This window comes from Coprinopsis cinerea (assembly GCF_000182895.1).
Source record: "Coprinopsis cinerea okayama7#130 chromosome 6 map unlocalized cont3.6, whole genome shotgun sequence".
NCBI classification, from domain to species: domain Eukaryota; kingdom Fungi; phylum Basidiomycota; class Agaricomycetes; order Agaricales; family Psathyrellaceae; genus Coprinopsis; species Coprinopsis cinerea.
In genome coordinates, this window is record NW_003307539.1 from 1,350,018 (window position 1) to 1,372,170 (window position 22,153).

General features: G+C 52.0%; 10 protein-coding genes and 2 non-coding genes across 12 annotated transcripts; 6 read left to right on the plus strand and 6 right to left on the minus strand.

The window, feature by feature from the left end:
- Positions 1-536: 536 nt before the first annotated feature.
- CC1G_07493 (hypothetical protein) lies at positions 537-2,703 on the plus strand (the record flags this gene model as incomplete). Its single annotated transcript, XM_001837951.2, has 5 exons — positions 537-833; positions 886-1,769; positions 1,824-2,469; positions 2,531-2,652; positions 2,694-2,703. 5 exons carry the CDS (start codon positions 537-539, stop codon positions 2,701-2,703), a joined length of 1,959 nt encoding a protein of 652 aa, XP_001838003.2.
- Positions 2,704-3,275: 572 nt separating this feature from the next.
- Positions 3,276-4,253, minus strand: CC1G_07494 (hypothetical protein; the record flags this gene model as incomplete). The annotated part of the gene is made up of 1 exon (XM_001837952.2): positions 3,276-4,253. One exon carries the CDS (start codon positions 4,251-4,253, stop codon positions 3,276-3,278), a length of 978 nt encoding a protein of 325 aa, XP_001838004.2.
- Positions 4,254-5,483: 1,230 nt separating this feature from the next.
- Positions 5,484-5,996, minus strand: CC1G_07495 (hypothetical protein; the record flags this gene model as incomplete). Its single annotated transcript, XM_001837953.2, has 1 exon — positions 5,484-5,996. The coding sequence occupies one exon, from the start codon at positions 5,994-5,996 to the stop codon at positions 5,484-5,486; it is 513 nt and encodes a 170-aa protein (XP_001838005.2).
- Positions 5,997-6,174: 178 nt separating this feature from the next.
- Positions 6,175-8,122, minus strand: CC1G_07496 (hypothetical protein; the record flags this gene model as incomplete). Its single annotated transcript, XM_001837954.2, has 10 exons — positions 6,175-6,437; positions 6,488-6,594; positions 6,683-6,755; positions 6,810-6,904; positions 6,971-7,119; positions 7,173-7,239; positions 7,290-7,443; positions 7,499-7,921; positions 7,975-8,030; positions 8,092-8,122. The coding sequence occupies 10 exons, from the start codon at positions 8,120-8,122 to the stop codon at positions 6,339-6,341; spliced, it is 1,254 nt and encodes a 417-aa protein (XP_001838006.2). The 3' UTR covers positions 6,175-6,338.
- Positions 8,123-8,147: 25 nt separating this feature from the next.
- CC1G_07497 (pre-mRNA-splicing factor ISY1) lies at positions 8,148-9,611 on the plus strand (the record flags this gene model as incomplete). The annotated part of the gene is made up of 6 exons (XM_001837955.2): positions 8,148-8,183; positions 8,246-8,335; positions 8,391-8,583; positions 8,636-8,807; positions 8,863-9,053; positions 9,102-9,611. 6 exons carry the CDS (start codon positions 8,148-8,150, stop codon positions 9,512-9,514), a joined length of 1,095 nt encoding a protein of 364 aa, XP_001838007.2. The 3' UTR covers positions 9,515-9,611.
- Positions 9,612-10,476: 865 nt separating this feature from the next.
- CC1G_07498 (prenyltransferase) lies at positions 10,477-12,353 on the plus strand (the record flags this gene model as incomplete). The annotated part of the gene is made up of 7 exons (XM_001837956.2): positions 10,477-10,579; positions 11,078-11,320; positions 11,365-11,506; positions 11,665-11,817; positions 11,878-11,894; positions 11,952-12,203; positions 12,262-12,353. The coding sequence occupies 7 exons, from the start codon at positions 10,477-10,479 to the stop codon at positions 12,351-12,353; spliced, it is 1,002 nt and encodes a 333-aa protein (XP_001838008.2).
- Positions 12,354-12,804: 451 nt separating this feature from the next.
- On the minus strand, positions 12,805-12,894 carry CC1G_20221. Its single transcript has one exon. It is a non-coding gene; the product is annotated as a tRNA-Ala (tRNA).
- A 575-nt stretch (positions 12,895-13,469) lies between these two features.
- On the plus strand, positions 13,470-13,564 carry CC1G_20222. Its single transcript has one exon. It is a non-coding gene; the product is annotated as a tRNA-Ser (tRNA).
- Positions 13,565-14,443: 879 nt separating this feature from the next.
- On the plus strand, positions 14,444-16,621 carry CC1G_07499 (hypothetical protein; the record flags this gene model as incomplete). The annotated part of the gene is made up of 3 exons (XM_001837957.2): positions 14,444-14,773; positions 14,826-16,204; positions 16,273-16,621. The coding sequence occupies 3 exons, from the start codon at positions 14,444-14,446 to the stop codon at positions 16,619-16,621; spliced, it is 2,058 nt and encodes a 685-aa protein (XP_001838009.2).
- On the minus strand, positions 16,622-17,351 carry CC1G_07500 (60S ribosomal protein L31). The gene is made up of 5 exons (XM_001837958.2): positions 17,308-17,351; positions 17,230-17,250; positions 16,923-17,166; positions 16,794-16,870; positions 16,622-16,742 (listed from the first exon to the last, which is right to left on the minus strand). The coding sequence occupies exons 1-5, from the start codon at positions 17,308-17,310 to the stop codon at positions 16,707-16,709; spliced, it is 381 nt and encodes a 126-aa protein (XP_001838010.1). The 5' UTR covers positions 17,311-17,351; the 3' UTR covers positions 16,622-16,706.
- Positions 17,352-18,015: 664 nt separating this feature from the next.
- CC1G_07501 (hypothetical protein) lies at positions 18,016-18,588 on the plus strand (the record flags this gene model as incomplete). Its single annotated transcript, XM_001837959.1, has 3 exons — positions 18,016-18,100; positions 18,152-18,330; positions 18,388-18,588. 3 exons carry the CDS (start codon positions 18,016-18,018, stop codon positions 18,586-18,588), a joined length of 465 nt encoding a protein of 154 aa, XP_001838011.1.
- Positions 18,589-19,781: 1,193 nt separating this feature from the next.
- On the minus strand, positions 19,782-21,678 carry CC1G_07502 (hypothetical protein; the record flags this gene model as incomplete). Its single annotated transcript, XM_001837960.1, has 3 exons — positions 19,782-19,942; positions 19,995-21,201; positions 21,301-21,678. 3 exons carry the CDS (start codon positions 21,676-21,678, stop codon positions 19,782-19,784), a joined length of 1,746 nt encoding a protein of 581 aa, XP_001838012.1.
- Positions 21,679-22,153: the final 475 nt, after the last annotated feature.

Consider the following 22,153-nt stretch of genomic DNA (forward strand, 5'->3'; position numbering starts at 1 on the left):
ATTGTCGAGTGCGCAATCACCCTTCCTCGGCGTCATTACTTTATGCTTTCTTTCCCGAAACAGAACAGCCTTTTTGACCAAAGAGCAAACTGCTTCGAAGTCTATGCTTCCGATTCAATAGATGTCAGGACGAAATCAATTATCGCATATCGTTCAGTCTCAGAAGACAGAAGTTCTCATGTTCGCGCCCTGCCTTCTCATCCAAGGATGGCCTTAGCGCAACGTCAGCCTTGCTCAGGTCGCAACTCACCCAAGTCCATTAAACCTTTCTGCCCCAACCCATCCATGCCTTATTTTCTACGAATCCCTCGCACCCGTCACAGTGTAAGCCCTGATTCCCATCCTGGAGGTCGTTTCATGATCACACGAGCGCTGAAAGTTTGGGCGCTTGTTTTGAGTTTCGCCGGGACGAACCTGATGCCGGATCAGAGATTACCAATCCATCACACGTGGTGTTGCGGGGCAATGCAGCGCAGCCAATATTGGGGCGAAGGACCCTGTCAGTGACGCTCATTCCTTTCCCGATTTCTTGTATCATGAACCAGGCTGGAAATGGGCATGGACACCGACGACACCCCAAGCGACCAGCGTCGATAGCAGAGTTGGCTGACAAGGCACTCGAGCACGGCTGGGACGACGGCAGAGATCTCAAGCACTACCTTAGAATGGCAGAGAAGTACCGAAAGGAAGGAAAGGACTTTGCCAAACAGGGCGACCTCGAGAGTGCTTTTGTCTTGCTGGCAAAGGCCGCCACCCTCGTGCTCGAGAAATTACCGACACACCGGGACTATCAAACGTTGCTGAACCCAGCCCAGCGGAATAATTTGGCGCTGGTATGTCATTAAATGTCATATCGTCTGATTAACTGGCTTTTGATTGCGTTAGAATGGTCAAGATATCTTGGATCACCTCAGTGAACTCAAACCAATTCTGGTGGATCGATTTGACAAGTGGTTGAAGGCGCATCCGGATGGCCTTGACCACGATCAGACGCCTGAACCACCGAAGAGTGCTGCACTACAGCAGGATGATGCCAGAGCGCAGGCACAGGCACAGGCACAGGCACAGGCGAATGCTGCACGGTTTCAGGAGGAAGAGAGGATGCGGGCGAGTCAGAGGGACCAACAGCGTCGCGTGCAAGAGGAAGCTGCTCTGTGGCGCCAACAACGGGAAGAGATAATTCGTCGGGGCGACGCTGAGACGAAGGAGCGGCAGAAGGCTGCCGCAGTAGCTGCTGCTCGCCAAGCTGCGAATCCCGGATCATACGGTTCACAGCATACTGCAGTTGTGCACATACCACCTCCCCCTGCGGCTGTCAGGCATCAGCAGCAGCAAGACGAGTTCCGCAGACGTGAAGAAGAGATCAATCGTCGGAAACGAAGGCAGGAACAAGATGCCATTGCTCAACGTCAGCAGGCTGCCGACGACGCAGCCAGAGCGATGCGCCAAACCATTCCAACTGCCGTTACACCTGCCGGGGTCCCAGTCGCGCCTCTCTATCCCCAGACAACGCCAACGCCGAACTCTGCTCGTTCATACCAAAACTACCCTGTCTCACATCCTTCCTCTGTCGTACCCCCTGCCCCTTACTCGGCACCCGCATACTCGACAACCCCATCGCATTCAGAAGGGCCATCTATCATGCCTCTCGAGAACCCCCTTCGATACGAAGGCGACTCAACAGATTCCGAATCCGTCCATCACGACTTCCATCGACGGATTAGCAAACAACGGCACCATACTGCCTCCCCTCGTGCCCCAGTGCCAAAGTAAGCCTCCCTTTTGCCTCAGAAAGAATGGTCTCACTGACGGATCTTCCTCAGCTCTGCCGCCATTCCCCCCATCACTACCACTTCACCTCCACCTCAGCTCAGAATCGACTATCCTCGTCTCATGTCGCCTCATCAGCAGAAACAGGGTTATTACCCGTCCCTCAACTCAATGTTTATGCCAGAGCCATCTAATAACGCAACACCCTCGTTACTGTTTGATTCCAATGGCCTATACCCACAGAACATGTTACCTTCACATGCACAACCCTACAACCAATCACGTCCGCCGTTGCCGCCACCTCCACCGAACCAGAATCAATACCCCAACTATCCTGGGCCAACAAGACCACCCCCTCCCGTTCCTACAGCCCCGCCAACCGCAACGCAACCTCAGCCCTCAGAACCAGATCGCATTTCCCGCGAACGGTCGCGAGAGCCTGGATCCGGTCGACCTCCGCTCAAGCAGGTCAACTTCCCTCGCGAGTGTCTGCCACGCTTTTTGGCGATTGCTAAAGCCAATACTATGAATAACAAGGAGACTTGTGGACTACTCCTTGGGAAGGACAAAGGTCACAAGTATGTTGTTACGACGCTGTTGATCCCGAAGCAGCATTCGACGAGCGACACTTGCACGATGGACGAGGAGCAGTTGGTTCTCGAGTTTACGGAAGAGAGGAGCTTGATTACGCTTGGATGGGTACGTTTCTCTCCGCTCCATGAATCTATACCGATGGCTGACTCGCGTATGTTCGCTGCAGATACACACTCATCCTTCGCAGTCATGCTTCATGTCCTCCGTCGACCTTCACACCCATTCGGGTTTCCAACGCATGTTGCCTGAATCCTTCGCTGTTGTTTGCGCACCTAATTCTCGGCCAAAGTGCGTCACCCCCTCTGTTTGATCATACCGTCGACTGACAGTGACTACTAGCTTTGGTATCTTCCGGTTGACTGATCCACCTGGCTTGGACGTTGTGCTGAATTGCACAGCGAAAGAGGCCTTCCATCCTCATCCAGACCTTCCGATCTACACTGTAAGTAGTCAAACCTACTCGCTGTGAATTCGAGGGTTGACTTACATCGGCGACTAGGATGCGGACAAGGGACACGTTCAAATGAAAGACGGCCCACTCGAGATTGTGGATCTCCGTTGATGATTTGCCTGGCAACACAAATCACACGCCATATTACTTCACCGATGCACGCAACACACAAACCCTTACTCAACGAATCAACCCTATATATCATGACTGCCATCGACATCATGCCCCCCATTCTACACGATCTTTCAATGAATTATCCACAACCCATTTGTACTGCATTCTAGCACATCTCGAGCTTGTTCAGCATCCAGCCATCAATATTCCTTGTAAGAGTAACTTTCTTTGATTTTGTATTTATATGCAAGCATTTGGGCGAATTGATCATGTTGCATGTTATTCATCAGCGGTAACGCGTATTAGTAGGAGCTGCCAGTCGGATCCGGGTGGCAGCCAGTCCGTTTTATATGTTTCCCCACCGCTGTTCCTCTCCATAGACTAGGTCAAATTGGACTGCACTGACACCTGTCGATGCCTTCAATTCCTCCTCTACATCGATAGTCTCCTCACAGACGAATGTGACCTCCACCATCTCCAGCGAGGCCAGGCCGTGCTCTGAACTAGACGCGCCCACCCGGTACTTGACAAACTCGAGCAGATCCTCGGGTCCAAACTCGCCATACTTCCACTGCTCGCAAGCGAAATGTCGCAACTTTGTAAACAAAGCTGGACGATCCGGTCCAGGATTGAACTTTTCGAGAACGCTATCCCAAAAGATGGCGTAGGGAAATGGCCCTCCCATGTCCCGATACACCACATCGGCAGCCTGCATGACCAGGGAAGAGACACCCATCCCCGGACCGCCGAGGATATTGAGCACTGCGGCCAAGTCCTCTGGGGACAGGAAGTTGTACTCGAAAAGGACGTTGGCCAACTTGGTGAGGTTGCCTTGGTTGGCTTTCAGGAAGGCCAAAAGGGAACTAGGGCCTTCTATCGGGTCGCAAGAGGTCTCGAACTTCAATGATGCTAGCGAGGGCGTCTGCATGGCCTCCATGTACCAGTGGAGGTGGGGAGGATAGCCCATGCCCCCAGCTGTTTCGGTGATGGAGAGGTGCTGCAGGTTGGGGAAAGCGATTTTGGGAATATGCGCTGGGAGGGGATCTTGGCTTGGCTCTGGAGGTCTCATGGAAACGTCGAGAAAGCGCAGAGTCGAAGCGCAGAGGACGAGGACGGAGAATATCTCCGAGGCTCCATATGGATCCCATCCATTGAAGTAAAGCTCGGTCAGTCCTCTCCATCCATTGGCCAAGGGAAGAGCTCGGAGGCCGCCCACAAAATCCTGTCGAGATGGATGATGGATGTATAGAGACGAGAGTGCAGGCGCAGCCACGAAGCCGCTCTGGCAAACCCGCTCTTTCTTGTCCTTGATAAGCTCTTCCATCGCTGGATACATCCTGCTGCCTAGACTTGAAAGCGAGTGCCATTCGAAACGCCGGAGCGACTCAAGGTGAGACGCGGGGATGGCGAACAAGCGGGAATGGTAGGGCTGGTGCACGTCTCGCATGCATACCGATTCCCAACATCAGGAAAAGACAATCGCCGTGGCAGCCGTGGCCCCACACCCTCCACACCCCTCCACACCCTCACACCATGGTGTGGGACTATACGGGGGTACGAAACCCCACATCTCGATTGTGGCGACACAACAACGTTGTGCGGCCATAATCCATGGCCATCCACAGCAGACAACACCTTTCAACGACGGCCCACAATCTTCATTTCATGGTAGACATCCGCAGTTGTAGGGAAACAAGCAAATATATTCAATATTCAGTGTATGATACATGAGAGTCTATGCAAACACGCTACTACGGGCTGGAATAATAAATCGGGGGCCAGAAAACTTACCTGGAAGACAGGTTCTACAAATCGGCAGTCAATCCAGCCCTCTGCAGGTTCGACGGTTCCTGGAAGGAACTTGGTGACATCTCAGAACCGTTTGGAATAGAAAAAAGTGTTTAGGGATGTACCCTGTGCTACGACCTCCAAAGAACATACACACCGGGGAAATCAGGAGATGAGCCTCTACGCAAGGATCAGGATATCAGTATCAATAGGGAGCAGCGGAACACGCACCTTTCGCTGAATCTTGATTTACCGGAGCTTCAGGCTGCTATCTGTAGATATGACGGTAAGTCGATCATTTTTTGGGCACCAAATGAAAGACAATGACTTACCACATGTACTCCTGTCGCATACTCCAGAGACGCTGTGCTAAGACGTGGCTTAGAAGCGCAAGCACACGTACATAGAGAATCGAATAGGATAAAGGATGGGTGGTGGTGGTGGTGGTGGTGGTGGTGGTGGTGGTCAAGTTGAAGGAACGTCACGGTCGACAAATTTCAAATACGAGGAATCAACTTAGTCATGTGACCGCGTCAAACATCCGCAAATTGAGATCCGCGCGTGGAATCTACTAAGTCGCGAGCATCGCAGTGGTCTATCCCTCTAAGAGGTCCTGTATTCCAAGTGTTTCATTCTCAAGCTTCTGGGGTACTATTTCGTCAAATATGCATGTTACAGCTCTAAACAAAAATAGTACGTTGTGGCAGGATGTGGATTGTGTATGGTGTGAAGGGGTGTGGAGGGTGTGGACTGATGTGGAGGCTGATCAGCCACAGGCGCCACGGCCTCCACACCCGCCACGGCGATTGTCTTTTCCTGATGAATGCTGCGTGAACCGCGCCGAGCATACACGGTCGAGGACCTCCATCATAAGTCGGAAAATGAGGTTTCGGATGTAGAAAGAGATGTTATCCAGTCCTTGATTCGTAAGCTTGAAGGTCACTGACACCCTGCTGTTTCCAGCGTGGGTCAGCCAGCGCTCGACCGCAGCGCCTCGTTGCACCAGATAGTTCTCGTATTTGGATATCGCTGGACCGTCTCTGAATTGGTTGGGGTTGACATTGACTGGCAGGTCGATATGGATGGTGGACCAGAGTTGAGGAGTAGTTTGAGCTATTGCCCGCCACTCTCGAGAAACTGTGGTGAGAAGACATGGGTAAGTAGATGGCAAGATCGAGATTTGGTGTTTTGGTGGAAGCGCTTCCTCAAAGATCAGGGCTAGCGTTTCGGGGGCGAGGCGGTCTATAAAGGCGTCTGCGCGAACTTCTGCTGAAGGCATCGTGGTTGGCGGTCGTTGCTGGCTCGAAGGTTTGAGGCTTTATGTATTCGTGGTTGCACCCTGGAATTGAGTTGATAATAATCAAGCAAGTCCTTACAAGTCGCTCTTGGCCATCTCGTGGTTTGCCATGGGCGCCGTATTGCACTTGCTTCCGTATCACTGCAATCCAGGTGATTTCACCCCCGTCCCACTATGTTCTACCAAGATGGAGCATATTACTCATAATGGACACACGAATTACGATGCGAGGTCCCCAAAACGTATGTACGGCACTAGACACAGCAAGCGCCTCTCGGCCACCACCGCACCAACCCCCCGGCCATCAGGGCCATTGTGGTGCTTTCACGCTTTCTTGGTTGCAGTCCAAAAGGCCGAGTGATAAGTATAAGCCAGCATCGACTCCGCATTGTTCGTATAGGTCGAATCTATCGTTCGTTCGTTCTACAGACGGGTTGTCAACCAATCGCCCTACGCACAAGCAATGCTCTCACCGAGATTTCAAATCCGATAGCGCGAGCTAGATTCTTGAACTCTTCAAGATCCAGTTCAATTGAAGGTTCGTTATTGTTGTTGTTCTCGAAATGCCACAGGAGAGGCCCTGGAAAGGATTAACCAGGATCAGCTCAGGTTGGCTCGACGAAGGCCGTGTCACCCTGGTGGCCGCCTTGAGCCAGATGATCACATACCCAAGTTGATCCAAACCCCGCCTGGTGCCAGAATCTTGTGAATAATTCTCAAGTAATTGACGATGTTCTTCGCCTAAAAATGTCCCTTAGAAGCAAAGTTTAAAACGCCGGAGAGAAGAGTACGGACCGTATCCATGAAGAAGCAAGTTAGGATGGCGTCCCACTGGCCTGATTGCGGCTCGTCAGGATCACTTTCAACTCCGTATATCTCTTCGAAATCGCCTAGGGGAGATAGTCCGTGAGCATATGCGCGGTGATAAATGATGAGTGGACGTGGTTTAGCCTCACCAGCAACAAGGGAGAAATTCGATGTAGGGGGTAGGTCGGAGGGAAGGACATCTGGGATAGTGATTGGGCGAAGGATGGAGTTGCGGTTCGGCGCGTTGGAAAAGGAGTGCACGTAGGGATATAGCTTGTGCATTCCTATTTGATCGGTCCTGCAAGGTGATGAGAATGGCTCAACATAGATCAGAGGTAGAAGCATAATTACCGGTTGAGGATAAAGAATGAGGACAGCAGCATGTAGTGGGAGAATTCGTTGCCTTGGCACGAGAAGCCTAACGCAAAGGTTGGAAGAAATAACAGAGACAATTAGGGAAGTGCATACCCAGGTGGGCAACGTCCCATGCTAGGCGCCCGAGTCCAGCACCAGGGACAAGGACACGAAGTTTCCCCCTTTCTTCCGGAGTCTTCGCAGTCGAGAAGTACTCAATCAATGCGTCTGTCATGGGTTTATAACAGAGGTCTCGTTCCACCTTCCCCTAGACAATGGTCTTCGATGAGCTCAATTTCAATGAAAGTTGTTTCCAAACCAACCTCTTCACTCCAGTCTCGGACAAACTGCTTCAGAGTGCTCCTCAACTTGTCCATATCAAAGTCTGTTGGTCGGAACTTCTTTCGACGCCCGGGGGGACCATGACTGTGTCCATGATCATGGCTATGGCCGTGGTCGTGCGAGTGCCCGTGGTCGTGACTGTGGCCAGGCGAATGCGAATGTGAATGGCGTTGCGGAGGACCCGGTGAAGAACCTCCCTCAGCATCGTCTCCGTCCTCTTCGTCGTCTAGATCATGCCCAAATATCTCTGGATTCGCCACGATTTTGGCAAGAAAATCGGCATTGGCAAGAATCGCTTCGTCCACTTCATCTAGTTTCTTCTTGTAGCCCAGAGTGTCCAGAAGTTCCTGGTCTTCGCGAGGAATCGTGTAGATGTCCCTGCGGCGACGGTTGTTCGCCGCTAACTGACGCCTTTGATTCAATTGCCCGCCTAAAAAGTTAGACGGCGTCAACCTACAGAATATTGGGCATAGTTATTGAACGTTGTAAGGACATTTTGGAAATGTATTCTCTCTGGACAAAAGGGTTAGTCTTGAACGAATCAGGGATTTAGAGAGCTCGTAAATTATTATACCTTCCTCGGCGTCTTCTGGCCTTGGTGCCATCGCGAACAGGCTCTGGTCGACGTCGATGACGGTGAGGAACGCGATAAGATTGAGGGTCGCGGTTCGAAGACCTTATTTGACCTTGTTTTAGTTGAAAGGGACTGACCAGCACAAGCAAGCAAGCCCGCATCATCGTCGCCGGCGTTCTCGAGGCTCCCAACCAACGCGTACCCCGCCGCCGTCGTCCAGCATATCTCCAGGTCGTCCAAAATGGTGAGCTAACCGCCTCTGAATAGTGAATTAATGATACTCACAATGACAACGCCAGGCTCGCAATGAGGAAAAGGCACAGTCTATGCTTTACCGATTCCGCGAAGCCCAAGCGGCGGAATTGGGCTTAGGCACTCGTGCAGACCGCCGACCTAGAGTGGCCAGCACATGTAAAAGCTTGCGAGAATGTGAGCGGTGGCGAGGAGAAATTCTGAGGGAGATCAGTAGAAAGGTTTCCAAAATCCAAGATGGTGAGTGAATCCAAACATGCTTTAGGATCACCTTGGCTGATAGGTTCTGTAGCTGGTTTAACCGACTATGAGGTTCGAGACCTCAACGACGAGATTAACAAACTTCTGCGCGAGAAGAGACATTGGGAGAACCAGATCATCGCACTGGGAGGTGCCAATTACCGCAGGAATGTCGCCATGTTGGATGAAGACGGCAAAGAGGTACCGGGGACCAAAGGCTACAAGTAAGTAAAGCCTTTCCAACTTCAACGGTTGTAGACACTTAATCTTGGCCACCAGATATTTCGGACGCGCAAAGGACCTTCCTGGCGTGCGCGAATTGTTCCAGAGCCGGAAGACCGAAGAAGAGGAAGAGAATCGAGTATTCGCCCACTACAAGCGTTTCTTGAACCAAGGGCCAGCTTATTACGGAGATTTGGATGAATCAAACCCCAAATTACTGGAATACGAACAGACTGCCGAGGAAGAAGGTGAGCAACGCCCAGCGGATTCCTTAGCAATCACTGACATCATGTTAGATTGGGAGGAAGCATGTCTGAACGTATATGGCGCCCTTGGTTTACCTGCTGAAGATATCCCCAAACTTCCACGGCCAGAGGCAACCGCGGAGCATCCGGAATCTACATCTTCCAGCGCTGCTTCGAAACGGAAAGCAGATTCCCAAGATTCAGAGGACGCGGAGATGGACGACGCCTCAAAACGGACAAAAACCGAAAATGCACCGCCGTCTGGAACCTCCTCGACTGCCTCCGACAACGATGTCGCTCGGGCCCATGCCCAAGCAGCCGCCTCCTATATCCCTTTCCTCCAGCCCGAAAACCTTCTCCCTCCCAAATTACCTTCGAGAGAGGAAATGGAGAAGGTGCTGCTGGATCTACGGAAGAAGGCCCTGGTGGAAGAATACTTTGGAAACGAAGCCAATGGCTCATGACTCGTCTCCTAATCTTCGTGACCATGCGTTCTTCACCCTGTACGATATAACTCTTTTCATCTGTTGTACTTTGCAATTAACCATCTTCTCCTGGCTCAAGATTTGCTATTACCCGGTTATCGTAAATCCACGCCGTCTCATGCGAGGCCTGCGCTTCTAGTGTCTTATGTGACCGAGGAGCTTGATAGATTCGATCCACTGGAAAGACCACGATCCCCCGCACTTCCGCCCAGTCGTGTATTCAGCAAGTACAGCTACATCTTCTCCGTCTGCCTCGCTCCGGCTAGGACGCTTCCCTCGCTTTGCTTCTTCATAGCAGCGAACGCATTACCAAACGGCCACCGTCTCCATCGGTCGAGAGGTTGTCTCCTCTCGATATGGATTGATATCCTGCAGCGTGTCTCCCTAGATCCATTGCAATAACACACTAGAACCTTGGAAGCCACATTTTCGACCCAACTAATGTAGGACAGAGTGTAATATCGCGGCGGCCGACCCGGTGAACGACTCGGTTGCTTGACTTCGAGTTGGTGAATTCGATTCAGTTTACAGTTGTGAGGTTGCATACATTCTCGGTGGGGGTATTGCTCGTCGTGTAGACGAGTCGCTGACAGGTATCCTGCAGGTGTCGTAGCCAGATTGAGTAGTATTCTCCAGAAATAATCGTCGCGTTTCTTGGGGTGAAAAGGCCGGTCCTACAAATGGGACTGAACCCCGGAACCCTGGTCAAACCATGAACAACTTGAAGTTTGGGAGGTGTGTCGCCCTTCTAAACTCGCCATGTCCGGCAACCAACGAGGACCTCAGATCCCCGGTCCATAGGCTGCAACATAGTTCTCTTCGTCCTTGCCGTTGACTACTGCATCCCAGTCTGAGGTACTGCATTCACTTCCTGTTTTGACTCCAATGAGGCGTCCTGGAAATACCGGGTCAAGAGTAGATGATGGGTCACTTTGTACGTGATGAACGATTTGGCTGGAAACAACTGCTTCGCCATTTATTCCCAATTGTTCTTCACTGAGGCACCGATTCTAAACCGTTCCGCGTTACACGCAGTCGCCACAGGTACGTTGCATACGATTAATTCAACACTATCACTTGTTGATACTCAGAATAGGGATCCGTGTGCACCTGTAACAACCCCCCGGATGGCAGTTCGAGTCAGAGCCGGAGACATCCAGACATCCCCTCGGAAGCATCCACATACTCTCCCACATACCAATGGCATCTCGAGCTAGTTCAAGCTTACTGGAGGAGCGGGGTGGAAAAAGATAAAAGCCCATGCAGCGATGTGCTTTCGCTAGCAGTTCTTTCCTCCTTCAGTAACGCTTCCCTTCTCTGAACCACCCATCTCAGTATACTTATCTTAACCGAAACCATCATGGGTCGCGATATAAGTGACACGGAAATGTCTCCTCTCATTCGCCGTAACTGCCAGCCGCCCAAGTTTCCCTTGGGGTTGGTACCAGAAACTGTACAGCCTTATCTCGAGCTAATCCGACTGGAAAAGGTGGGTCTTTCATGCTTGCCAGGAGATAAACAGACGATGACCGTACTTTTCAGCCTACAGGCATCATCTTGATGTTTTGGCCCTTCGGTGGGTCTTGACACCATTCTCTCCTTGCGACGAGGAACTCATATTCGACGCTGTAGCCTGGGGTTTAACCATGGCAGCTTACCGCACTCACATTCCCCTCCCCGCCTATGGAGCATGTCTTTTCAAGTCACTTTTAGGAGCCTTCATAATCCGGTGCTCTGCTTGCACTGTAAACGATATCTTTGACCGTAAGATGGATGCCGGGGTTGGTGAGTGAGACGTTTGACTTACGGAAATAGAGTTTCAATTTTAGGCTTTGCATCGACGCTTAAAGAGCGTACTCGCAATCGCCCGCTGGCCAGCGGCCGGATTTCCGTCACATCAGCCACCTTTTACCTCTTCCTACAATACGCAGTTGGAGTCATTTTCTTTGTCTCTACAGTTCATGGAATAGCGTGAGTTTATTTGCATTCCTGCATCATCAAACGCGCTTCTTACTCCCGCCCGGGTACTCCGTAATTATAGGCTTTACGTCGCCCTGTTTCAGCTCTTGCCTCTGTATGCTTGATCTGTTCCGCCTTCAATTTCCCGCCGATTGATCTTTCCTGTCCAGGTTCGGCATTTACCCCCTGCTCAAGCGTGTCACGCATTGGCCACAGGCATGGTTAGGCTTTTCCATGAACTTTGGCTTCGTTACCGCCTGGATAGCTACGACAGGTTCCGTTGAGGTCGAGTTGCTAGCGGCTGCAATGGCCGGGTGCTGGTGGTGAGTTTAAGTATATCGCTTCTAATCCGCTTTCATTTCTTCGCTGAACCTCGTAAACAGCTGGACCATGCTTTACGGTACGGCTTCCGTCGCTCCGCAAACGTCTACTGCCCGTGGCTGACGCATCTTGATAGATACCGTCTACGCCTGTCAGGACATCAAAGACGACGTAAAGATGGGCGTTCGATCGACCGCAATCTTATTTGGCTCTTGGATCCGGCCACTATTGGTTGGGTGCGGCCTCGGTTTCGTGGTCATGCTGGCTATAGCCGGCCACGTTAACCAGCAAGGGCCCGTTTATTTCGTGATCTCTGTTGGGGGAACCTTGGTCCATCTCGTTTGGCAGTACAATACGGTGGATCTCGGTGTACCTAAGAGTTGCTGGGGTTAGTGGTCCGATTACTTCTCAGGCTCTCATGGTCGCTGACTAGAAGTGTCTTCTAGCCAACTTTAACCGCAACGGGCAACTCGGTTGGATAGTCTGGGTAGGCGTCATGCTCGACTATCTAACTACCGTTGGAGTGGTTCGGTTTTAAGTCGACGTGCTAGCTGGCCCACCTCTCCGCTTCCATCTGGCTCGGATTCTAATTATCCAGGCGTGGGGGCTTGGCACTGACGAGGTTATTTATCTGCATGATGTAGACATCGAGTGATGGCAACCAAATTCTACGCGTTTTCAAGGCTAGCTTGCTTGAAAGTACCAGTTCTCAGTTGGCTATATGCCCATTCACCTGAGCTTCCGTTTAAGGCTGTTTTTCCAGCTTTGAGTTTGTTCACATCGAAACCCGGGCAGCTGAGAAGGCGTCACGATCCATGGGTGTCCTTTCCAAATGGCTACCAAAAGGGAGGGTGTCACGGACGAGCCTGACGATATGATGTTGTGCGTGTCGCGGAAAGCCGGATCGCACTCCTGTCCGCTGCATCCATCGATTATCACCCCGAGTTTCGACTGTCTTCCAGAAGAAAAAGGTTAAAATAACAGCAAAATGGACACTGTGGGAATTGAACCCACGACCTCACGCAATATTCGATCTCGAGGATGCGAAGCGAGCGCGCTACCAACTGTGCCAAGTGCCCGTTGATGCTGTTGGATAAACGCTCAACAGCGAGGTGTGCATGCAGCGACGCAGTAGGACGAAGCCCTCTTTTGGGCCCTGGCGTTATTGAGGAGGGATTATGGGCTAGGAGGAGTCTATACAGCTAAAGGAAACATGCCTCCTGGACGGGGGGCTAGATATTGCGGGTCTGCCCTGGAGGATTTAATCATCGACCGGCCTCTGGACTGGTTTTGAACACAGTAAGCGTCCGTCCCGTAGGTACTATTAGGGTCATTCAAAGACCCACAACTCACTGTGACCTCCATTCTTCACATTCCAGCCAGCCTTCCTTTGAAGGGGATAATTGTGGCTCCAACGTGGAATTCCGATGAATTCATGGTGGGGGGTCGGCGGGCGGCGACTGCATCCCTTGCCTCCCTTTCACAACTCCTGAATTGATTTCATCCTCGTTCCGTAGAGCAAAGATGCGTGCACTACTGACAAGAATTGGATTATCATGCAGCGGTTTACGTTGCGCCCGGGAACTGGACGCCATGCACCTTCGGGAGATGGTGGCCCTGGCCCCTGAATGCACGCTGCCGCGCCTTGCCAACAGACACCGTAGCCAAGTGGTTACGGCGACAGATTAGAATACCCTTCTAGCCATCTGTTTCACTTTGTGAGCACAGGTTCGAATCCTGTCGGTGTCGAAACGTTCTTTTTAACCTCGAAAACGAAGGGAGCAAGTGAGGAAAAGGTACCACCAGGAGGAGAAGCAATTTTTTCAAGTCGAAAGTCACTCCGAAGCAGTTGCCCCAGCTCCATTGGACTCGTGCGCCGCGTTCTTCTATGATGTGATTACATTCACTATTAAAAAGAGAGCCGTAAACACTATGTTCTCTCGGGAGAAAAGCGCCCGAGGCCCACAGCTTTGACGAAGGACGGAGGAGAATGGTAGAGTAGAGGTCGCTCCAGCGGTACCCCTGCACCAGGGGCCATCAGTGGGAACACACACGGATCGCCAGGATCCGTAGGTTGCTGGGGAGGTTTCGAAGCTGGCCTCCAGCATCTCTCTTTACTTAGGGATCTCGATAGCCGAACTTCCGAACCAACATCGCACCGCGCTGACTTCAAGTGACTCAACGAGGGTGAACCCGAATCTGAGCTACACTCAGACCACTTAACGCACGCTTCGTTTAAGGTTCAATGCCATGTCTTGTGAGGCTCCATAGGGCCATAATACTATGGCTTGGAACGTTCGATCGGTTGAATCTTTCCGAGGTGACGAGATTGCTTTTAATTTTGGGGCATGTCTCTCGACAGCACATCCACATAACCCCCCTACCACCGCGCGAAGAGGACAATGCACTGGAGTGTACTAGTCTCGGGTATTCGTACGAGTTCTACCGCGCCACGAGGAACCCAGTGTCAAGCAACTGACAGTGGCTTTAAGGTTTTCGGTCGAGTCCTGAAAACCATCGACGCTGGAAGCGCCTAATTTCAATCGGAGTTTAAACAGCGGCTGACATTTACCGGTTCTGAAAAGACCCTTTGTCTTTATCCCACCATTTATGCAGCAAGCCACCGACATGGACACGACGCCAGGCCTCCCTATAAACACCCCAGAAGCGCTGTTGCACGGCCAAACCGCCTCAGGACGCGTCTTGATGAACTCGTACCTCCTCAGCGTAATCTTTGACGAATTACGAGATGCTATCGAGATGCTGGACAACGATCAACCTCAGTCTTCAAAGGCTAAACGAGAGGCAAGATCCAAGATGGCAAAGGAGCTGCTGCCCATTTCGTGGACCTGTAGAGCCTTTTCCGACGCTGCCATGAACCATGTCTGGAGCTACTTGCCTTCTGTTGTCCCATTATTACAACTCTTCCCGGGGTTTTGTAACAAGGGAGGCACGAATGTATGTGTCTATCCGGTCACACCTTCTGTCCTTCGTTGAAAAAATCCTCTAGTGTCTGTTCAGACTCAACGAACCTGGAGCGATGGACAGGTTCAATCGATATGCTCGACGTGTGCAGTCGATCGTATTGGGCGAATTTCCCATCTCAGTCGCGCCCCAAGTCTACATGCAGTTAGCCCTAAGCTTGTCGGGTTCCCCATTTCTACCCTGTCTCAAAGAAATCCGGGTGGAAAAACTGGACGATTCGACTCTTCCCTGCCTTCAGCTGCTCCTCTCGCCCTCCGTGCGTCACGTCCATATCCGAAAGAGCAGTCTGTCCAAAAGCCCCGCGTGTGCCAGTTCGCTCTGGGAGAGCCTAGGGGATGGTCGGAACATCCAGACGGTCACGGTGTACCCATCCACAATTGCTGTGGACTCGAGGCTCATCCCGTGGGACGTCGTGTCACGCATGAAGAGCCTGAAGAGGCTGGAACTACACATGGCAAACCATTCAATTGATACTCACGCGATCAAGGTACTACGGGGTCTTCCCAACCTCGTGCATCTCCTGCTAAAAGTCAAGAATATGCCGACGGGAACCCATCCGCCTCCAATACCACCCAACAATCCACATTCGTCTGCTGACCCCCTACCCAACGCGCCTTCTCTTTCGAGTTTTGGATTTACCCGCCTTCGTACCCTAACGCTTCCAATATGCAGTGGAGCCATCGCCCCCCAGCTGCACACCATCCCCCTCTACTCCATCACTTCCCTCACACTCTTTCTCCAGGCTGACGTGGACACATCAGAAGTCTGGGAAGCGATCGGCACCCACCTCCCATCTGTCGCGCACAACCTCACCACTCTCACCATCTGCTCGGCGAGTAGGGTGCTAATCCCACCTGAAGCATTAGACCTTCTCATCAGCATCCCTCGTATGCGAGGATTGTTTTTGAGTAGAACAATCGTCTACAACACCAAGGATCAAGCAGCGGAAACGGTAGACGAACTGTATAAGAGAATGCTTGGGGGCGGAGTAGCGACGGAGGCGAATTCGAGAGGGTTTGACATGAACCAGCTCTACATGCCCCGTCATGGCGTGGGGCGATCGATGAGCTTGAAATCATGCCTGTACCTCGCCCAATACGGCAAACATATCGTTCACGCCAGGATCATGGTCGACTCTTCTCTAGGCATCCCCTCCATCCCGTTATCGACGACTCCAGAGGCCTGTTCCCGCAGCCTTCTCAAGTTGGAGATTGTGGACGTTAGGAAAAGGCCATGGAAGCCAGCAGAATACGAGCCCATCGCACTTTTCTTCAACGCGTTGTTTCCCAACCTGGAGAGTATTCGGTCGATCTTTGAACCGGAGACCTCGTGCGCTGCACACACCGCACAGCCAAATCGCCACAACCATCAAGACAGTTGGAAGCTGATCGAATTGCTCAGGCGGTATGCGCGCAGGCTCCGTTGAGAAGTGCGCATGGACTTTAGGAATGTACTCACTAGTTGTATATTAGTCTTTTGTCGTCAGTTTCTGCAGAAAACCATCTCAGAAAAACCACGAACGGTCGCCAATTTAGAGACGAGGGTATGAGCTCCGTGTCCCGATGTGTCCAATCACAACCATCGATTTCCGTCTGGGCATTATGGTGTTTCGTCAAGCCTCAGGAACATTCTGCAATCTTCTTAGACTTCTATCTCGTTCAGCCCTTATGGCGTTCCCGACTCCAGAAATGGAGGCCAGAGGATGATGACGGATCCTTGCCTGAGAAGAGATTCCAGCAGGTTGAGGTTGAGTTGGGAGATGGCCAAGACATGGCGGCAATCTTGGAAGGGTATAATCGGCTGGGAACATGCTGGATATAATTTTGCGGCTTTCATGGGCATATGCTGCGATTGCATAATCATAGTGGGCATGCGATAGGAAGTACAGGAAAAATATAGAGATCGTTTACTCATCGGCCTCGATGACGGTGGTCTCAAGACCCTGCAAGCGCTATAAGCATTCAGAAAATGTCCAGAAAATTCGGCCACGCACCTTGAAGGATGTCACCGGCACATGGCTCACGTAGGTGTAAAGCTTCTCCTTAGCGTTCTCATCGTCATTTCGTTTCCCTGTAGCCAAATCAGTTCCCATTCTCCCTGTCCAACCAACAAGTCCACGCACTCTCAAGTCGCAGTCGGAGTCGGTGAGGTACGGACTTGATGCCCTGGGACCAGACGGCCTGGTTGAGTTTGGGGTCGAGGCGGACGTCGGAGGTGCCCATGTGCTTTTGGGAGAATTCAATAATAGACTTGACGGCCCATGGAGCGCGCTTTTTGAAGGATCGGCCGTGTACGCGCTTGTGGAGGTGGATGGTGTACTCCCGGGTGACGACGTCCTGGAGGGCCGATCGAGTCTTGCCGCCGGTCTGGTGTTAGACGAGATTTCGTTAGACATGATCTCTGGGCTTCCTGACAGGTATTCTGCATACCTTTTTCTTGGTTGCTGTGGCCTGACGACGTCCAAAGTCGTCAGCTCATCGTTCAGACGTCGGGAACGACGTACTCACCATTGGTCTTGAGGATAGCGGTGACGATGAGCAACGAAATCAAGCAATTGCACAGTCCCACCGCCCGTTTGTTTGGTTGACCGCCATTCAGCCAAACAAATTAAGGTTTCCTGTGGCTTGCTAGTTGCGGAAAACACCGAAACCCGGCTAGACGGCAATCCGGCCGTCGGCCACGAGAGCTTGCCAAGGCTTCTGATGACAGACGCCGGGCCTTCGAATCCAGAAATCGTCTTCCAATTTTGGGCGGTTGTTTGTGCCTTTGTCCCGTCTTTGTTGGTCCCATTATCCTTGCGTACCCTATTGTGGCCTTTGCGAATGACTTCGAGGAACTTCTCTAGGGGTATTCCCAGCCATACGGTCGACAGGGCCCTCTTTGTTGGAAACAGTATTGTTTTCTGTTCTGCGATAGGCGGCTTTTCGAGGTTCCATCCCTGAATTGTCTCGAACAATCAAATTCCCTCGAATTCGCTGCCGCAAACGAAAGCCCATATGCGGTAAGAACCAGGGACGTCTTGGATTTCCTGTGATCAACGTAATAGTCGGCTGCTTTGGGCTGGCCCTTTCAAGATGTGTCTATATAAACTGGTTGGCGCTTTCCTGGAATTCCCCAACTCGTTCTCAGAGTCTCCGTTCCCCTCTCCTCACTCCGTCTTCGAGCAACCGCGCCTTCACTTCGGTCTATACCCTCTTCATTTGATACCAGTCACAATGCGTCTTTCCACCGTCACCCTTACCGTCCTCGCTGCCGTTGCCTCTGTCTCGGCGTCCGCTCTTTACCGTCGTCAATATCCCTGTAAGTTCCTTTCATTCTGTTCACATTTCTCTTTCTGATCATAAACTATAGCCTGCGCCAATGCCTGCCTTGCCGCTGCTGACTTTGGCAATTGCGAGATGACCGACAACTTCTGCTTGTGCAGCAGTGAACCCTTTGTCTCTAGCACCACCACTTGCATCCAAGCCGCCTGCGAAGGTGAAGACCTCGAGACTGCCCTCTTTGTGTCTCGTGAACTCTGTGAACGAGTGGTACGCCAGCCTTCTAGTCATACTAGGTTTCGAACGATCAACTCATGCCACATTTAGGGTGTCACTCTTGGTGGACCCACACCCACCGGCGATGCCGCGACTCCCTCTGGCTCTGGCTCTGGTTCTGGCAGCTCCAGCCCTGCTCCCACCTCCGATGGTGATGAGGAAAACGAAGTTGGAGAAGACGGCTCTGCCATGGCCCACGGTGTCAACATCGCGGCCGTCGCCGCTCTCGGTCTTGCCGCTTTGGCTTTCTAAACTTCCGACATATCGCGAGACCACCCTTACCCACGTCATACCACTTCAACCATCAACGCATACCACAATCCACATCTCTACTCCCCCAATGCATTTCGTCGTTCCCAATTTGGCTGTAGATCATCCACGCCATTCTTTCATTGACATCGGTCCCTTCGTCTTTCATCTGTCCCTGTTTGCAAGAGTTGCTTGTAGCAACTTTCTGGCTCTTGGCAATTTTTATCAGTAATGTATTCTGGTGTAGAGCAGTGTAGTTTCTCATTGGGTATCCTCATAGTTAATCCTCGCATTTGACACAATACAATCTCGCATTCAGCATCGTCTCACTTTCGTCTTCTGCGTGATGTGATTTACGTGCTTGGCTGAACGAGGCTCCTCAGTGGCGTTAGGTCTGCATAGATTTGTTGCGTCGCGCTCCATTCCTCCACTCAGCCAGCTCGACAGAGTTCCAGAAAGATGCGTTTGCTTGTCCACACTCGGAAGCGTCTTGTCGTTACGCCAAGTGAGTGCACCCGATGAGAAAATAGACTCTAGGCGAGGGCCCAAGGAACGCAACCACCATCGGATATGAACTCGTTCACATAACATGATCTTGGTTGCAGGCAGTGTGATACTCGCGCTTGAATCGTGTTCGACATTGCTGATCGAGGCGCATATTTAGTCACTGAAAGACTCGTTCCCACTCACTTCTTGATGGGTCATGGTATCGACCCTTCCTCAATAATTTGGATCGTCTCTTCATGGCTTTAACATTCTCCTTGCTTCGTCTCTGGGGCCTCAACCAGCGTCCTCGACATCCGACTCGTGGAAGGATGTTGGGCATTTTCAAAGTCCGCTATGTGCGCCTAATTTTGGGCCTGACCATCGTATGAATTACTGCCCGGAGAAGCGTAATCTATACAGCAAATGAATTCATCTACAGTCCTCGATTGAGCATTAAATGATTGATCAACGTTTCGAATCTACGACAATAGTGCCTCTGCAAGAAATGGAGAATGAGATGTCCGTGTGTTTCATCTAGAGAGCGAGAGTCTGAGTCTTGAGATAAGCATGCGATCTAGCGAGAGAACAAGCAGTGAGTCTGCGGTCCGTGGTCGAGGGTGGTATCAATGTATGCCTGGTATCCTTGAAGAGAGTGCGAAGAAACTCGGAAAGGCTGTCGCGGCGTAGGAGGGCTTGATGCCTATCACCACCTAAGTGAAGCTTTGCAGTCGATGCTCCTCGACCAGCTTGTTGATCCTTCCTAGTGCTTCCATAGCCTGCGTAGTCGGTTCCATTGACCTCTGAAGAAGTAACTCGAGATTCCCAAGTGCGTCCTCCAGTGACTCTTCCATGCGACGCTGGGCTTCTTCCACTAATTGCTCCGTGAGTCATCTTTAGAACGCCGTAACCCATTCCACACTTACCTTCGTTGGTCCCGCTTGCGATGGAGCTCAGGCTAGATCGTGAAGGCGGACTCGGTTGCTCTTCAGGTTCGTCAGAGATGACCGAGCGCGCGGTGTAGAAGCTCGCATTGCGACTTTGCAGGCCCTCCAGCAATGACTTCGAATCCGCAGAGAGTTTCTCGGAGCTGAGAGACGGAGTCCCTGGCACGGACGCCCCACCGTCAATGCTCGATGGCTCTGAGAAAACAGTGATCCCAATGCCAGAAGCTTCATCGCTATCAAACATACTCATGACCTCCTCGTAGCTAGGAGGCGCATTGTCAGGCGAGACCGTAGGGGATGCCCCAAAGTACTGCGCGAGGTGATCAACGGTGCCCTGGCGGCTGGGGGCAGCACTTCCCCCCTGCGACCGGGGCAATGTGGGAGAAGTGGGAGAGGCGGGAGGGGAGGGAGACATATCTCTCTTCTTCTCTGAGTGCCTGGGATCAACAGGGCCTCCGTCGCGAGCCTGAGCTCCACGGGACCCTCCTTCACCCAAGCCACTGCCAGACGGGTCGGTGCACTCATCCTCGCTGTCATAAGCCTGCGTGACATTATCGTCGTCCGACCCGTATTCGGCAGGCAGACCAGGAAGATCTTTGTCCACTAAGGTACCTTTGGGGTCATACGGGGGAGCAGGGGCAGGCGACGATTTCGGAGATTCGAGGTCTGCAGGGTTCTTAGCGATGGACGAACGACGTTGAGACTGCACCTTTGGGATAAGCGGGACGGATGGGTCGGTGGTTATGAGAGGACGACCCTCGGGAGTCGTCATCGGAGCTGCGGGTTGGTTTGGGTCCTGTACCGCGCCCCACCGAGTCTCCATCGGATCTATATCGATATAGGCAGCTCTGGTAGATTTCCTAGGGCGGAGTGACTCGGAGAGGCTGTGAAACTGCTGCGAGATCTGGCTGATCGGGGCAGAGAGCATCTGCGAGATTCCCGACGGCGACTCGGGATTATCGAAGGTCGCTGTCTCAGGCCGGAACACCTCATATCGACGCTGAGATTGCCTCTTCTTCCTCTCCTTCTCTTCCTTCTTCTCTTGTTTCTTCCGAGCCAGCTCCTCTTTAGCAGCTGCCGCGGCTGCCTCGTCCTGCTTTCTTTTAACCTCCTGCCGACGTGCCTGCCATCGCTCATTGATAGCAGTCTTGTACGCGGGGATCTCGTCCTTCATCGCTTGGATAAACTAAATGAAAACAAAAACGGGGTTTTCACCGGCCACACACGAGCCCGAGTTGTGGAGATGAATCATCGAGTACGATAAAGGATCATAAAGGAGACTCACCGACTCCCATTTCTCTGAGTACTCGGGCTCCATTATTGAACTATTTGCGAAGCTGGGATGTGTAGGAAGCCCACGGGTCGCGAGCGTGACCGCCCGACAGATCAAGATCAAGGCTTTCTCGATGTCGCCCTTTGCTTTGGCGAGATGACTCGCGTTTCTGAGGTCAAACATGAGCCTGACCCAGTGCCGCAGGCTCTGTCCGTCTGTGTACAAATCCTCCTTTGCTAGCGCGGTTATTTCTTGGGGGGTACGCAGAGGTGTAAGCTCCAGCGAGTCGATGAATCCCTCCAGAACTTCGGGATCAGCGGGTGCAGGAGTGGGCAGGGCTCCGTCAGGACGTCCAGCCTGGAGAGCTCCGGAGTGGGGAACGGCTGTCATGTCTTATCGCGCAGTGGTGGGACCCGAACTAGTCGAAAAACGAGCGAATTATGCCGAGGACAGACGACACAGACGAGGAGAAAGGGATGGAGTTTTGAACAAGAGGGTCAGTATGGTAGCCCAATTTATACAGCCGATTACCTTGAATGTACTTTCTGGGAAGCCCCGAGTCATCCACAGCCTATTGTATTCAAGACTGCTTGGGCTCGGGATGTTGTTGGTGTGGTGTGGCTTCGAGAAGCGTTGAAGAGCTTACCTTATTGGGATTGCTCCAGCCTCCTGAAGAAACTGAGTACCGTGCCTGTTGGAGATGAATCTCGAGCGTAAACGACAGGCGGTGACGGTCGAGTAAAAAGGTGTGCTGCACGCACATGGCGATTCAGTGGGCCCTGGTATTTATACTCAGCCGTGCCACGACTTCCTATATGACCGTGTTTGTCTCTAAGGTAGCTACCAATTGTTCACCCCTCACAAT